Source organism: Dipodomys ordii, unplaced genomic scaffold (genome assembly GCF_000151885.1).
Source record: "Dipodomys ordii isolate 6190 unplaced genomic scaffold, Dord_2.0 Scaffold13, whole genome shotgun sequence".
Taxonomy (NCBI): Eukaryota; Metazoa; Chordata; class Mammalia; order Rodentia; family Heteromyidae; genus Dipodomys; species Dipodomys ordii.
In genome coordinates, this window is record NW_012267229.1 from 23,018,563 (window position 1) to 23,033,565 (window position 15,003).

General features: G+C 46.3%; 1 protein-coding gene across 3 annotated transcripts in view; it reads left to right on the top strand.

Moving 5' to 3' along the window:
- The window catches only part of Pkig (protein kinase (cAMP-dependent, catalytic) inhibitor gamma), a 75,431-nt gene extending 60,928 nt beyond the window's left edge, over positions 1–14,503 (top strand). For all 3 annotated transcript variants that reach the window (XM_013011129.1, XM_013011127.1, XM_013011128.1), the window contains 2 exons: positions 11,945–12,118; positions 13,758–14,503. In XM_013011129.1, coding sequence (XP_012866583.1) covers positions 11,968–12,118; positions 13,758–13,837 — 231 coding nt within the window. In that variant the 5' untranslated portion in view covers positions 11,945–11,967 and the 3' untranslated portion in view covers positions 13,838–14,503. The remainder of the gene's footprint in view (positions 1–11,944; positions 12,119–13,757) is intronic.
- Positions 14,504–15,003: the final 500 nt, after the last annotated feature.

Consider the following 15,003-nt stretch of genomic DNA (forward strand, 5'->3'; position numbering starts at 1 on the left):
ATTCCTCAGCACCACATAAGCAAAAAGAAAAAAGCCGGAAGTGGTGCTATGGCTCAGGTGGTAGAGCGCTAGCCTTGAGCTGAAGAGCTGAGGGACAGCGCCCAGGCCCAGAGTTCAGGCCCCATGACCGGACCAAAAAAAAAAAGCATTTCTTTTTTTGGGGGGATCCGGTCATAGGGCCTGAACTCTGGGCCTGGGCACTGTCCCTCAGCTGTTCAGCTCAAGGCTAGCAGCTCTACCACTTGAGCTACAGCGCCACTTCCGGCTTTTTTCTTATGTGGTGCTGAGGAATCGAACCCAGGGCCTCAAGCATGGAAGGCAAGTGCTCTACCACTGAGCCACCTTCCCAGCCCCCAAACAAAAGCATTTCTGCACAACAAAGGAAATAATCAGCAAAATGAGAGGCAACCAGAAAAATGAGGAAAATACTTAAAAAGCTTTCCTGCAATAGAGGTTAAATCCAAAATAAATAAGGAACTCATATGGCTCAATTAAAAAAATGAGCAAAAGGTTTAAATCTGTTAAACAGGTTTTAAGGAAGACATACAAACAGCCAACAGGTACATGAAAGGGTGCTGACATAATCAATTGTTGGGGAAATGTAAACTAACTCTGCAATGAGATATTAACTCACATATTAAAGCACTATATCAAAAAGTCAAAAGAAGCTGGGCACCAGTGGTTCATGCCTATAATCCTAGCTACTCAGTGTTTTGGTTGCTAAAAGGAGACCTCCATGTGGTTCAGGCAGAAGAGAGTTTATTAGGGGAAACTAAACTGCCAGCCACCTCGAGATGGAGGTGTGCAGAGATGCTTGGAGAGAGAGCAAAGGGAAGGAGCTGTTTCTCCCAGCTGGATCTAACACTTAGCAGGCTAACATCTTATGATTATGGTTCGAAGCCAGCCCAGGCAGGAAAGTTCATGCATGAGACTCTTACCTTCAGTTAACAACCAAAAATCCAGAAATGGATCTGTGGCTCAAGTGGTAGAACACCCAGGGTTGAGCAAACAAGTTCAGGAAGAATACCTAGACCCTATACTGGCACAGACAGAAAAGAAGTCAAATGAAAAGTGTTGAGAAGGACATGGAGAGAGTACACCCTTGTACATTATTGGTAGGAATGATAGAATATTGAAGTTTGTCAAAAAATTTAAACTATCTGGGCATTGTGGAAGCTATAGGATTGCATGTTTGAACTCAAGTTGGATTATACAACAAAAGTCCCAACAAAATTAAAAATAGCCAGACACCTGTGGCTGGAGCCTAACTACTGAGGAGGCTGGGATCAGAGAGTCACAGTTCAAAGCCAGCCTGGGCAGAGAAAGTCCCCATGAGACTCTTATCTCTAATTAACCACCAAAAAACTGGAAGTGGCTCTGTGGTTCAAGTGGTAGAGCACTAGCCTTGAGCTCAGAGACAGCACCCAGGCCCTGAGTTCAAGCCCCACAACTGACAAAAAAAAATAGAACTACTATATGATATAGAATCCTGCTTCTGACTATTTAGTTACATACATAATATATATGTGTTACATATATTTTTTTCATTACTGGAGTTTGAACTCAGGACCTCAGACTTGGTAGACAAGTGTTTAACCTCTTGAAATCAGCCCTTTTTGCTTTAGTTATTATTCAAACAGAATATTAATTTTTTCCCTGGCTGGCTTGGATTATGATCTTCCTATAATGACATACATGCACTATGACATAGATGTTGAGATGGAGTCTTTGAACTTATTTGCCTTTACTGGCCTACCAGTCTTTGCCTCCCACATAACTGAGATTACAGGCATTAGCCATCAACTTCCAGTTGAACTACTATGTTCATTGCAACTTTATATATAGTAACCAGAATATGGAAACAACAAGTTAAGTGTCCATTGACAGGTAAATATATAATGTTGCAATGTATATACAATGGACTATTATTTCAGCCTTAAAACCAAAGGAAATCCTGCCATTTGAAACATGGTTGAAATGTGGAAGATATTATCCTCAGTAAAATAATCCATACAGAGAAAGAAACACTGAATGGTTTCACTTTTATGTGGAATCTAAAGCAGATGCAGAACATAAAAGGGTGGTTACCAGGGACTAGGGGCCTGGGGGAATGAAAAGATAAAAACTTGCAGTTATAAGATAAATCAATTCTGGAGACCTAAGGTACATTACAGTTTGATAACTGTAATGAATAATAGTCTGTACTTAAAATTTTCTAAGGAAGTATAACTTAAATGTTCTTACCACAAAAAAAGGTAATTATGTGAGGAGATGGATATTAATTACCTTGATTGTGACAAGTATCTTGAAGTATATACATATATTCAAACACCACATTATCACATTGTATACCTTGAATATATACAATTTTTACTTTTTGATTGTACCTCAATAAAACTGAAATTGATCTAGAAATTTGTCCAGTTTACTGGAAGCTATCTCTGAACCTCTGAGCTACCTTGTTATCTTAAGACAGTGGTTTGTACTTGTAGCACACAAGTAAATGCTTTTGCGTCAAACATGGGTCATACTTTTACACCCAGTGTCAGTATCTCATCAGGTAACTGCTCTTTGTTATCTGTGTTTTTCTGAGTAGAAGCCCGAGGCTCTTGGAAGTTGTAGCATTTGCCAAAATACCAAAGCAGGAAAGTGGCAAAGCCATGACTTTACCATAGTTTTCCCTCCCCTCTTCTCCTCTTTTTTTCCCCCTTCTCCTCCCCTTCCTTTTTCTTCCCTTCCCTTCTCCAATTCTTTCCTTCCTTCCTTCTCTCTTTCTTTTCTTTTCTTTTTTTTTGTAGTTCCATACCTTTTATTTTTTTCAACTACCCAAAACCACCTCTTGAATTTAGCTTCTCTTTTCTGATTGTAACTACCACCACTTTTGTTGCGTATCTTGTTGTCTGAGCCAAGGCATTATATTTTTATTGTTGCTAACCCTAGGACCACCTTTCACAGAAAGTATTATCATCCTCATTCCACAGATGAAGAGGTTGAACTGGTTTAATTTGAGGTTGTGAACTTTCAACTGTCACCCTGTACTTCCTCCCGTCCTTACTTCTCCAGTTTTCTAGAAGGAAAACATGCAAAAATTATTTGTGTATTTTCTTTACTCTTACAACAACCCAACAATGTGGAAATTGTTGTTTTTTTTCCCCTATAAATGGAGAAAACAAGGCTCAGAGGCATTGGGTGATTGACCCAACATCACAGAGTTAGAAGTGTGTGGATCCCTGCTTCACACAGGCTCTGTTCTGTGCCCTCTGACTCTCAACTTCATCTCCTTACAGCTGGGGCAGAGCCCTCCATCTTTATTTCTTAAGTTGTTGTTGGTGGGGTGTGTATGTGAGAGGATTCAGCTCCTTTGATTCCCTGTCTCCAGCCCCTCTGCTAAGACTTTTCACAGCCAGCAGAGCCCGGGGCACTGGGGGCGGGGAGCTGCCTGGAGGGTGGGACTCCCCAGCTGCTTATCAGCAAGACCTCTGGGCCTTTCTCTCCAGTACTTTCCCAAGCCATGAGACTTGAATCCTTTTCTGACTCAAGGCCCCTGGGAATCCCCAGGGCTGTTTTCTGGCCAAGGCTAATTGTAGAGGGCCAGCCTTCTGTTCCAGCTTCAGTGGAAGGGCTGAGAGCCAAATGCTGTGGTTTTAAATGAGGGGTTGTGGGATTCAAGGACCCTGTGATCATGGGCACAGCTTTTTTTTTTTTTTTCCTCTTTGGTTGGTCATGCTTGAACTCCGGGCCTGGTCATTGTGCTGAGCTCTCAGCTCAAGGTGAGCACTCTACCACTTGAGCCACAGCTTCACTTCCAGTTTTCTGGTGGTTTTTATTGGAGAAAAGAGTCTCATGGACTTTCCTGCCTGGGGGTGGCTTTGAACCGCTATCCTCAAAACTCAGCCTACTGAGTAGTTAGGATTATAGGCCTGAGCCGCTTTTGCACACACATGCCCATACACATTTTCTAGACAATGACCTTGGTTCTGCTACTTAAATTTATCGCTGACTTTAGGAGATGTAGAAGCCAAAGTGCATATGTCACTTGGACACAGTCTCCTACATGCTAGGATTTGGGTAGATAGAACTTGGCCTTGGGTGAATCTGTTTAGGGGTGAACTGAGAACAGGTTACCTAGTATTTCCCTATGCAATGTTCCAGAGTCCAGTTGTGAAATTGCATAGCCCACTGAGCCCTTGTTTCATCTCACTGAACTGAACATTGCACATGCTCTGAGCTACGTGGGGTTCTGGAGGGAGTCCGCAGAAAGGTGCTATAAGCAGCAACACTAAGAACATCAAGGATAGCTAAGGTTCAGTCTGGCTTCTACCTCCAGGTATACCACTAAATGCTGTGTGCATTTAATCCTCATAATACACCCTTAGGTTGATGTGGAGAAATTGAGGCATGGAGAGCTTGAGTAACTTGCCAGTGATCACTCAGCCACTGAATCATTGAGTGGTATATGACTCAAGCATGCGAACTTAAACTTCCAGCTTTAGGATGAAAGTAAAGGGCATTTTTAGGAAAAGAAAAAGAAAATGGACTGTGTGAAGGGCACACAGCCTTGTAGGTTGTGATACTAAACAGTGCTGTGTTACAGCCAAAACCCCTACGTGGTAGTGCTTAGCACTCATTGAGAAGGGGAGGAACTTCTCTCCACTATAATTCAGATAAGACCTGTCTTACAGCTTAATTGAAATAGAAGTCATGTATCACAGAGTTTCCCCTTTCAGGGTACAATACACAATTCGGTGTATTCACACTGGTGCCTTTGTCACCACAGTCAGTTTGAGCTCCTGTTCATCCTGTACAAAGACTCCTGTAGCCATCCCCATCCTGACCCCTCTTGCCATCCCCCGGGGAGGCTTTCTCACCAAGAGTCATCGTGTGGGAGGCTCAGTGCTCTGGAAATAATTAGACAAATGAAATTTAACTTTTTTTCTCTCTCTCCCCCTTGTATTCCCCGCTTTTGGGGCCTCTTCGGCTAATGTAGTTTATAAACGGCACTGTTCGTTAATAAGCTGCAAGCATGTCTCTGATATGCTTTGCTATGAGGTTGATAGGGGCAGGAAACCAGAGTTTTTTGGATTACTTTCCACATGACAATGTCTCCTGTCAAGTTGGCTCTTCGCAGTGAGCAGCAGTAAGACGACGATGGTTTCACGGGACTGTCTTTCTCTGCTGGCAGCAGAACCAGGGCACTGCAGCACAGGATCTTCTTTCTGCCATCCGAGTCTGTAGAATCTTCTTGCTCAGTTGTCATGAGGGCTACTCGTCACTCGTTGAAACTCAGGGGGCAGCACGCAGAGGACACTGGAGGACATTTAGCTGCGACATGCAGTGGCCGTGTCCATGGAGCACATCACTGTGGATCTCTCCTGGCGCCACAGTTCATTCATTCTTTTAGGAAACACAAGGCACTGCTCACCAAGCAGTGTGCTGGGTTCTTAGTGTGTCACTCCAGTGCTTATCTTCCAAATGATTAATGTGTGGATTTGGTCAGGTGGCAGTAGCTATTTGACTTGGGGGTTTGGGGACAGGCTAGTCCTCTGGTAAAGATGAGACACATGCTGTGTCATCCATATCAAGACAGAGCCACCACCAAACACACCTAACACAGTGAGGAAATGAAAGTTCAAGTCCTCATTCAGTTACCAACAGGTGGAAGGGTTTTGGGTGGTCCATAGTACTTCTTTGATCCCAGTGCTCTCCACTGTAAGGGTTAAATAAGAAAAAGTACCTTCAGGATCTGTACTGAAAAGAGTTCCTATTTCATAATGAGACTATAATGCCTTGGAGAAAGAAAGCATCTTCTACAATTGTCAAAGCTAGAGCATAATAATTAATTAGTAAAATTGTGTTGAATGAATGAATGTAGTTAAGACACTATCTTGTTTCTTTTCATTCTCTGTAGTATATTTGAGGATGCTTTATTTGTAATGCAGAGGACTGGAGAGGAAGCACTGAGCTGGAGGGAGGTAATGAGATCGCTCTCATTATCCACTGCTGTGTCACATAGCACCCTAATATTTATAAACAGCAGCAAGTCATATACTCTCTCACAGGAGTATATGGGTCAGGAGTTTGGGGACAACTTGAACAGGTAACTCTGACTTGGATCTCTCATTCAAGTGATGGTTGTCAGAGTTGGTTCAGTGAGGGGTAACCAGAGCTCTCCTGCTGTGTCTCGCCACATAAGCTAATGAGGCCTTCCTCATGTGCTCACCTTATGAGGCATCCTCACAGCCTAACAGCCTCCAATTTCCTCCAAAGGCAGGTGTCCCATGAGAGAGGCAGGCTGAAGGTGTATGGTCCCTTGTATCATCTTAGACGTCAGCATCGCATGTACTGCATTTTATTTGTTAGAGGTTAAAGGCTTCTGGGTACCAGTGCTTGTGCCTGTATCCATGCTATTCAGGAGACTGGGATTAGAGGATCATGATTCAAAACCAGCCTAGGCAGACAAATCCAGAAGACTCTTACCTCCAGTTAACCATTCAAAAGGTCAAAAATGGAGGTATGGCTCAAGTGGTAGAGTGTCAGCCCTGAGCACAAAGCTAAGCAGAAGCTCACAGGCCCAGAGTACCCACACCAAAACCAAACCCAAAACAAACAAACAAACAACCCCATATGGATGGAGAGTTTAACTCAATGGTAGAGCACTTTCCTAGCATGTGCAGGGCCTACGGTTCAATCTCTAGTGCCTCAAGAAAAAAGTAGTTGCTAAGGCCAATTCATTCAAGAGGATTCAAACAAGATTTCAGTCCATGAGGAAGAGTAGTAAAGAATGTGTAGACAGGTTTGAGAATACCACACAACATGGTAGTTTACCCCTTGGTTTGTACTTAGGATAGGAGGAGACACCCAGCCTGGCACTCGCAGAGCCAGAGCGGAGGCCAGCCCAGCCCTGGACCTTTAGCAGGCCAGCTTGGAAGTGATCTCACTTTCCCTTCCTGCCACTCCCTTCACAAAGATGGAAGCTGCCTCTCTGGGAACCTTGCTTTGTAGCTGAGCCCCACAGAGTTCAGATAATGTACAGATATTGGCAGAAGGCAAGAGGTCTGTGGAGACCCAGCATGCCCGACCAACCACATCCAGCAGTCCAGCTAGGCTATCATGCCTTATTCTAAAGACCTCCATAGAAGTACAGACTTGTGGATTGCTGAGTTTAAATCACCATTCCTGTTCCCAGCCCTGTTTGAAGTAACAACACTGGCCTGTCACAGGGCCCAGTATAACTAGATTTTTCTAATGTGTGTAAGAGTTTTTAAAATGTGTACTCCAAAATAATTGTTTTTACTTTGCTGTGAAGTTTGAATACGGTAGAAGTTCATACAAAAACATCAAAGATATTTTACCTCCAGATGAAACTCCAAAATAGTTTGACTAGCATTGTATATTTTCTTGGGGATTCTTTGCTTTCTTTCCCTTCCTTCAGAAATGACTTGTTATGAGGCTGGGGACCGGGAGGAAGACAGGACACGTTTTCTGCGGCCTTGTGTCCCCTTGGTACCAGGGCTGTTGGGTCCTGGGTCCGAGGCTGCAGCCCACAGCTGGGCAGGTGCTGCTCTGGGCATGGCAGGGTTCCCACAGGAAGCCACTTCTCTCTGTTTTTACTACACTCCTCAGATTTGTAAACGGAAGAGCCCCTGGACTGTGCCAAAAGCTACACAGTCTGTTCCAAGTCTAGCTATTAGTCCTCATCACTCAGGCAAATTCCATTTTAGCTCCAAATTGCTTTCCAAATATATTTGAAAGGTCATTTCCTGTTTGTTTGTTTTGATTTTTCATTTTTGAGCAGTACAAGGGCTTGAGCTCAGGGCATTGTGGTCGCTTTATCACTTGAATCATGTCTCCAGCTTTCTTTGCTCTTATTACTTTTTGAATAAGGCCTCAAATTTAGCCTCGGCTGGCTAGATTGTTATCTTCCTATTTATAATTTCTGTGTAGCTGGGATGGCAGATGTGTGCCACTTTCAGTCTTTTCAGTCGTGGGACTTGAACTCAAGGTCTAGGGCTGTCCCTGAGCTTTTTAGCTCAAGGCTAGCACTCTACCACTTTGAGCTAGGATTATAGGCATGAGCCATCTGCGCCTGGCTTTGCACCCAGTTCTCTATTGGTTGAAATAAGGTCTTGTGAACTTTTTTTTCCAGGGCTAGTGTCAAGATCCTCCTGAGTAGATAGAATTACAGGCCTGAGCCACCATACTAGCTCTGTTTGTCCCTTCCATCCTTCCCTCCCTCCCTCCTTTCCTTCCCTCCCTCTCTTCCTTTCCTTCCTCCCTCCCTTCCTTCCTCCCATCCTTCCTTCCCTCCCTTCTCTCTTTCTCTTCCTCTTTCATTCATTCAGAGATTTTCCCTTCCTCCATGAGTATCTGTCAGCATCCAGACCCCCACAGTGACCCCAAACCTCTGTGAGTAAGAAAGAGCTTCTTTCTCTAGTATCCTCGGGGCTCAAGCTAATAGATGTTAGATGGCAGCTGTTAGACTCTGGTTGGCAGTTGCCTCGGTGTAGATCATACTCCATTTGCCTTTCTTGTAATTTTAGCTCAAAGCCACCTTCCTAAGGAGACCCTCCAGCCCAAGGCGACCCTTCCAACCATACCACCTGCCACTTTTGTCAGAACCCACACACACATGGCAGGATCCCTCTTCTACAGCATGTATCATCACTGCTATGATAGATTAGTTTTTATGGTTAGTCTACAATATAAACCCCATATCAGGCAGAGTGCCTGTCAAATAGAGAGTACTCAGTACACAGTGATTGCATGAATGAATGAATGAATGAATGAGATGTCAGAACTGAAGAGACTTGGGGATCATATTTTATCTTGTTATCTGGAAGGGGTGAGGGAAGGAAGCTGGGGAAATGAGGTGACTCCTCAGTTCCCCCATAGCTTAGAGGTCAGCTTTAGCTCCTATTGTGCTCTTGCTCAGTAGTCCAGAATGGCCTCAAATTCATGGTTCTCCCACATCTACCTCCTAATTGCTGGGATTACAAGCATGTACCACCAGACCCAGCTTTCTGTGTCTTTTAAAAATATTCACGAATACTACTTTAGTGTCTAAGTGATATTTCAGTTGGATATAAATTGCTTAGAGATACGTATTTTTTTTTCATTGTACATTTAGGACATTTGACTTGTCTATTATGAGAACCCCTAAAGTATCTTTATGGAGAATCTCTGCATTTATTTCACGTATAACTTGGATTGCTTTCATAGAAAAAATTATTATAAACTCTCTTAGTGGTTCATGAATATTTAAAAAGGTGAGTTTTTTGCTAGGCTGCTCCTTAGAGAGGTGGCAGGTTTCATTTTCGGTAACAGTGAAACTGAACAAAGATTGATGCTGGCTTCAGTGCAGTCTAGAATCCCCTGAGAATAGCAGAAAATTCTAGCACATTTCCAGTTCTAAAGGTTCTTCCTTTAATTTTTTGCTTTGCTACTGACTGGAAAGAGCAGGGGTGTGAGTGGAGAAGAATACAAACATGGACAAAAAAGAAAACTAGGCACTGAGGCTTTGGCTGGGAGAGTTCCCAGACCTGTTTGGAATCGCTGTTCCCTGAGGGATGGGGTGGAGCGCCCCAGCACCCTGGCTCAGTAGATGTTTTCCAGGATTGAGTTTTGAGCTTGGCAGCATTCCCTTTCCATGACAGAAAGAGTCACCTTTCTGCTGGGCAGCATGTAAGGCCAGACGGGGCAAGGGCAAGGGCAGAGCCCTTGTGCCAGCACAAGGCTGGCATTCTAGGTGAGTGCAACTTTATCCCATGGTGTCAGGTCCTAGAGATAGCAAGCCAGTGCTGTGTGGGGGACAGAGGCCTTTCCCAATAGTCCTGACAATGAGTCTCTGCTGTTCCCAAAGAGAGAGAAAGGGGAGAGGAATGATGGGCACCCACCTGTAATGGGTGCATGGGAGAATGGTGGGTGGGTAGTTGGGCAGGTAGACAAGTGGATGGATGGGTAGAAATCCAAAAGAGTATTTATGAAATCCAAAGAGTAGGGGCTGGGAAGGTGGCTCAGTGGTAGAGCACTTGCCTCGCATGCATGAGGCCCTGGGTTCGATTCCTCAGCACCACATAAGCAAAAAGAAAAAAACCGGAAGTGGCGCTATGGCTCAAGTAGTAGAGCGCTAGCCTTAAGCTGAAGAGCTGAGGGACAGCGCCCAGCCCCAGAGTTCAGGCCCCATGACCGGACCAAAAAAAAGAAAAAAAAAAAAAAAGAAAAAGAAATCCAAAGAGTATTTGTGGAGGGTGGGGGGTGAGGGAACTTGTGCTTTCTAGGTGAGCTCTCTATCTTTTGAGCCACACCCTAGTGCAAATCACCTACCCTTTAACTGATGCCAGTAGAGCTTTGGGGAGGAGGAGGAGGAGCAGAGCATGTGAACTTAGCCGCCACTGTTGGCCCTTCAGTCTAGGGTGGTGAAGACCCAGACTAAAATGCCTGTTGTCATGGAGCTGCTGTTCTGAGCACAGGAGATGAGGAAACAGGTGTGGCCTGCCCACAGTCTGCCTATTGGCAGCTGGTATTATGTAGAAGAAGAGCCTGGAGCCCAGGAGCCAGATTAGTCAGCCTGAGAGTTGTGGTGATAAAGTTATACCACTTAATGACTTGCTTAATGGCCATTAATCAAGTGACATTTGTAAAGCACAACAATAAATGTTGTCTGTACTGTTTCTGGCATTGTTGTAATCTGTACTTGGTGATGTTACTGTTTTTGTCATGATTGCAACAGGCCATCCCCCTAACCCTGTGACCAGTACAAGGAACCACCACTGGGAAAGTTTGAGCTGACTAGTGCAGCCAGTCAGCTAGCTCTGGAGGCAGCTAAGAAAAAAGTCAAGCAGCACGCACCATCTGCTGGAGATAGATGGGATTGCCTCACACAGTTTTGTTACTGCCTTTATTTAAGAGCTTTAGATTGGTGTAGGGCCTTTGTTCCAAAGAGTAAGCCATAGATCTTGATCCCCGAATAATCCTTAAGTGTTCATGGCTGGCTCATCTTTGTGTATGTGGTCATCTTCTATCTCTAGGATTTTTTTAGGACCGTTAACCATGTCATGTTAGCAATCATTCCTAATTTCACATCTTTCCTTTCTAACCCCCTTTCCCACCTCTTCTGATCTTCAACCTCCTTGCTCTCTGATCCACTCTGCCTCTCCCATTGGAATGCTTCCGACATCTTGATGTCAGTGTGGCGAGCTAGAACTCTACCTTTCCACCTACTTCACTCCCCAAATACTCTTCCTATCATTCCTCACAGTGGCAGGGGACAGGAACCTAAGTCTCCACAAGCCAAACACTTCAGTCCTGTTGTTTTGTCCTCCATACCTGCAGCATCTGGCGCACTGTCACCTTTGCTCCCCACCATTTTCTCACTTCTGAGCCTCCACAGGGGTCTCCTAACTCCACATTTCTAGGCCCACTCATGAGTCATCTGTGATGTTCTTCCTCTGCTGCCCATTACACAATGGCTGTTTGTTCTTGGATCTTGACCGATGGGTCTCTTCCTGACCCCTGGTCAGCCATGGTCAGATCCTGGTGGTCACTTCCATGTCCTGCTTTCTCCCCTGAAGCCCTGAGCACCCTGGTCTTAGCCTCAGTCCTAGATGGTTTGATGCCATGCAGTTTGATACCTGCAGTAGCTCTGTGAGGGCAGGGACGATGTGTTCACTGCTGTGTCCACAGCTCCAGCCAGTGTCTGGCACATGGTGTTGATAAATATGGAAATATTAACCAGTCTCTTAGAATAAGACTGAACACCTGTTCAGGATGTGAATGGTGGCTGTGTGGGTATGAAATGACCAGTAACTTAGTAGCTGTGTGTACTTTTGTGTGCCTTCTGTTCTGTCTTCAAACAGAACAGAAACTTGAAACAAGTACTAAGTATCTCATTTTGTCAGAAAGTTTCACCACCTCACTTCTGCCCCTCTGCCTTCTGTCCCCATAGGCCCAAGGAGCAATGCAACAGGCATGATGGAGGTCGAGTCCTCCTACTCGGACTTCATCTCCTGTGACCGGACAGGCCGTCGGAATGCAGTCCCTGACATCCAAGGCGACTCGGAGGCCGTGAGCGTGCGGAAGCTGGCTGGAGACATGGGCGAGCTGGCACTGGAGGGGGCAGGTCAGAGCCAGTGTCTCCATCATCCCAGTGGTGGGGGGAGGGAGCTTCTGCCAGCTCTAGGCTGGCCCCCATTCCTAGACTGCCCAAAGAAGCAGCTGCATTTAAACCGGGCCCATCTCACAGTCAATGGCAGAGTCCAGCCAGGCTGAAGGCTGGAGGATGCTGGCATCCAGGGCATCTCCCCTCCCCCTGCCCCAGTCCACCTGCATGTCCTGTTGGTTCTCCTTCAGGATACATCCCAACGAAGATAGTAGGTGCTCTATGGGGCTTCCTGTATGGGTGACAGCTTCCATCCTCCACACTCACATGACTCACAGGACAAGGGCTCATTTGTTTAAATTTGAGCTCTGGGAAAGCAGGGGCCTTTGTTCTGCCCGCATGTGGCAGGAGCTTGGAAATCACTGGCTGATTGAAGGCCTGGGTGGAAGGCTGTGTATCTACTCAGGGATAGCTTAGGACATGTCTCGTTCCTCCCTTTCTCCTGTCCTTCCAGAGGACCCTGCGCAGCTCAAGTCCTTGGGTCATCCTCTGACCCGTGACCTGGCTCTTCCCCCAGGACACTGCCGTGTACTGTGTGCAGGGGGGACAGTCCTTACAGGGCTGTAGCCTTGGCTTTCTGTGTGCAGCTCCAGTCTAGAGTTATTGGTCCTTGATGCCAGGAGGGGGGACCTCCAAGGACAGAAGACTTTGGGAGAGCAGCAGTGCAACCCTCTCCTGTTAGAGATGGACAGACTGAGAACGTGGGTGGCTTTCTTGGGGCTATCCATCAAGTTACCATGTTAGCAAGGCAGCTTTAAGAGTCCCTGACACCTCTCCTCTGTACCCCACTCAAGAGCCCCTTTGGTCAGCCCTTAGTCCTAGGGTGGAGTAAATGCTTCTTTGGGTTTCCTGTTGCTTCCCTGTCCAGCCTCAGCTCACTCCTCCCCTCCTACTCTCTAAGCCTAGCCACAGTAGAACCCTTCTGGTCCTCAGAAGCCCTGCTGGCCTCAACACCTCCTCTCACCCTGCACTGCTGGTATAGTGAGCGATGGCAGGACCTCCCGTTACCTCTTCCACAGTGAGGCTTTAATGAGGCTCCACCCCAACTTACTGGGCTAGTTGTTGCTGTGTGCTGCTGTCCCCACTCTCCTCCCCACCCCCCTAGGTTTCTGGCTGTCTTGGATAGAAAGGGGGTAGAGGCTGTCAGTAATAAGCTGGATCAGGCTTCCTAAATACAGTGTAATGTAGACACATATATCCAGGATGTGTCACAACACCCTTAAAGGTGCCTTGAGGAAGGCCTGGCACCTGGTACTCCTAAGCTGGCCTGCTCAGCATCCTACATGGTTTTCTAACATACTCCCATTCACTCAGTTCACATTGGGGACTTGACATTTGCCTTCTCCCTCTGGGGAACCCGTACAACTCCCTTCACCCCATGCTCCCAGCACCTGTCTACCATCGTCACTTTCAATTGACTTATTATACTAGCAACTCCCCATGCATGTCTGGGTTAAGATATTAGACAGCTGGCTGATGATCTTTGGCCACTGCCACCCCCAGTCCAGCTCTTGCCATAATCTGGAGCTTTAGCTACTTTTATCAGTTTGGCTGTTCTCCTCCAGTTCCCCAAGAAAACATGCTCTCCTTTCCTCTCCAGAAGGACAGGCAGAAGCAAGCACTTCTGACAAGGAGGCCAGCAACCAACCTGAGAGTTGTGATGGAACCACCTCATCTTGAGTCTGCCTTTGTCCACAGAGGCTGGAAGAGAGACCTGCTGTCCCCCTCCCCCCCGGAACAAGAGCCCTGGCACTGGCCAAGTAGCCTCTTCTCTGAGCCCATGTGCCAGGCCAAACTATGAAGCCCTGTGGAGGCCTCCATGGCCCCTTCTCAGAAAGCTCTCTGCCCACCCCACAGGTTCCCCATAACCACCACCCTCTCACCATGCCCAGGTACACTTTGAAGATGCTGTAACCACAGGATGTTATTTATTCAGTGGGGCAGGGCTCGGGTCAGGCCCTGTCTACCAGGTGAACAGCCAGGTCACGTTCCTTCTGCGGCCATCTGGATGGGACTGAGCGTGTCCTGGCACCGCCCCTCCTTTCCAACCCCAGCCTCTGGGCCAAGACCTTCGTATCCCTTTTTTAAGAAACACTTTTAAACTTTTGTAAAAACTTCAAACCTTTCTTCAGCAGAGGGAGGGAGCTGACAATCAATTCCTTTTTGTTCTGGAAGCTGTTTCAAGCTGGCTCTGACCATCTATGCAGCTCTGAGGCTCCCTCATGGAGCTTCACAGGTCCATTGTTAGGGAAAGGATTTGGGATCTAAGCTAACTGACCGATTCTTTGCCCTTTCTACCAAGATAAGTGACACTTAGGCCCTGAGAAATAAAGCTGATTTGTGTGACTGATTTCTCTTTCCTTTGAACAGTGAAAGCAGAGGCTGGAGGCCTTGTTTTCTCAAGTCCGTTGTCAGCTGGGCTGTAACCTCCCAGGCTCGCATAGAACACACTTCTAAGAAGATGCCAGTGTCCTTTCGCGACCAGCAGTGCTCCTGGTTCTGTGTCCGATAAGCCCTTCCTCCACTCACCTGCCCTGTCTCACAGCCCATAGCTTTGAGCACCAAAAGCATGTTTTCCACTTAAGCTCAGAGTAGAGCCAAGAGCACAGTGGGCTATCTAAATGGACAGCACCTAGGAAGCCTCATTTCTTTTCTTTTTTTTTCCTTTGGTTGGTCATGGGGCTTGAACTCTGGGCTTGGGCACTATGCACTCTTCAGCTCAAGGTGAGTGCTCTACCGCTTGAGCCACAGCGCCACTTCCAGTTTTCTAGTTGTTTATTGGAGATAAGAGTCTCACGGACTTTCCTGCCCAGTCTGCGATCCTCAGATCTCAGCCTCCTGAATAG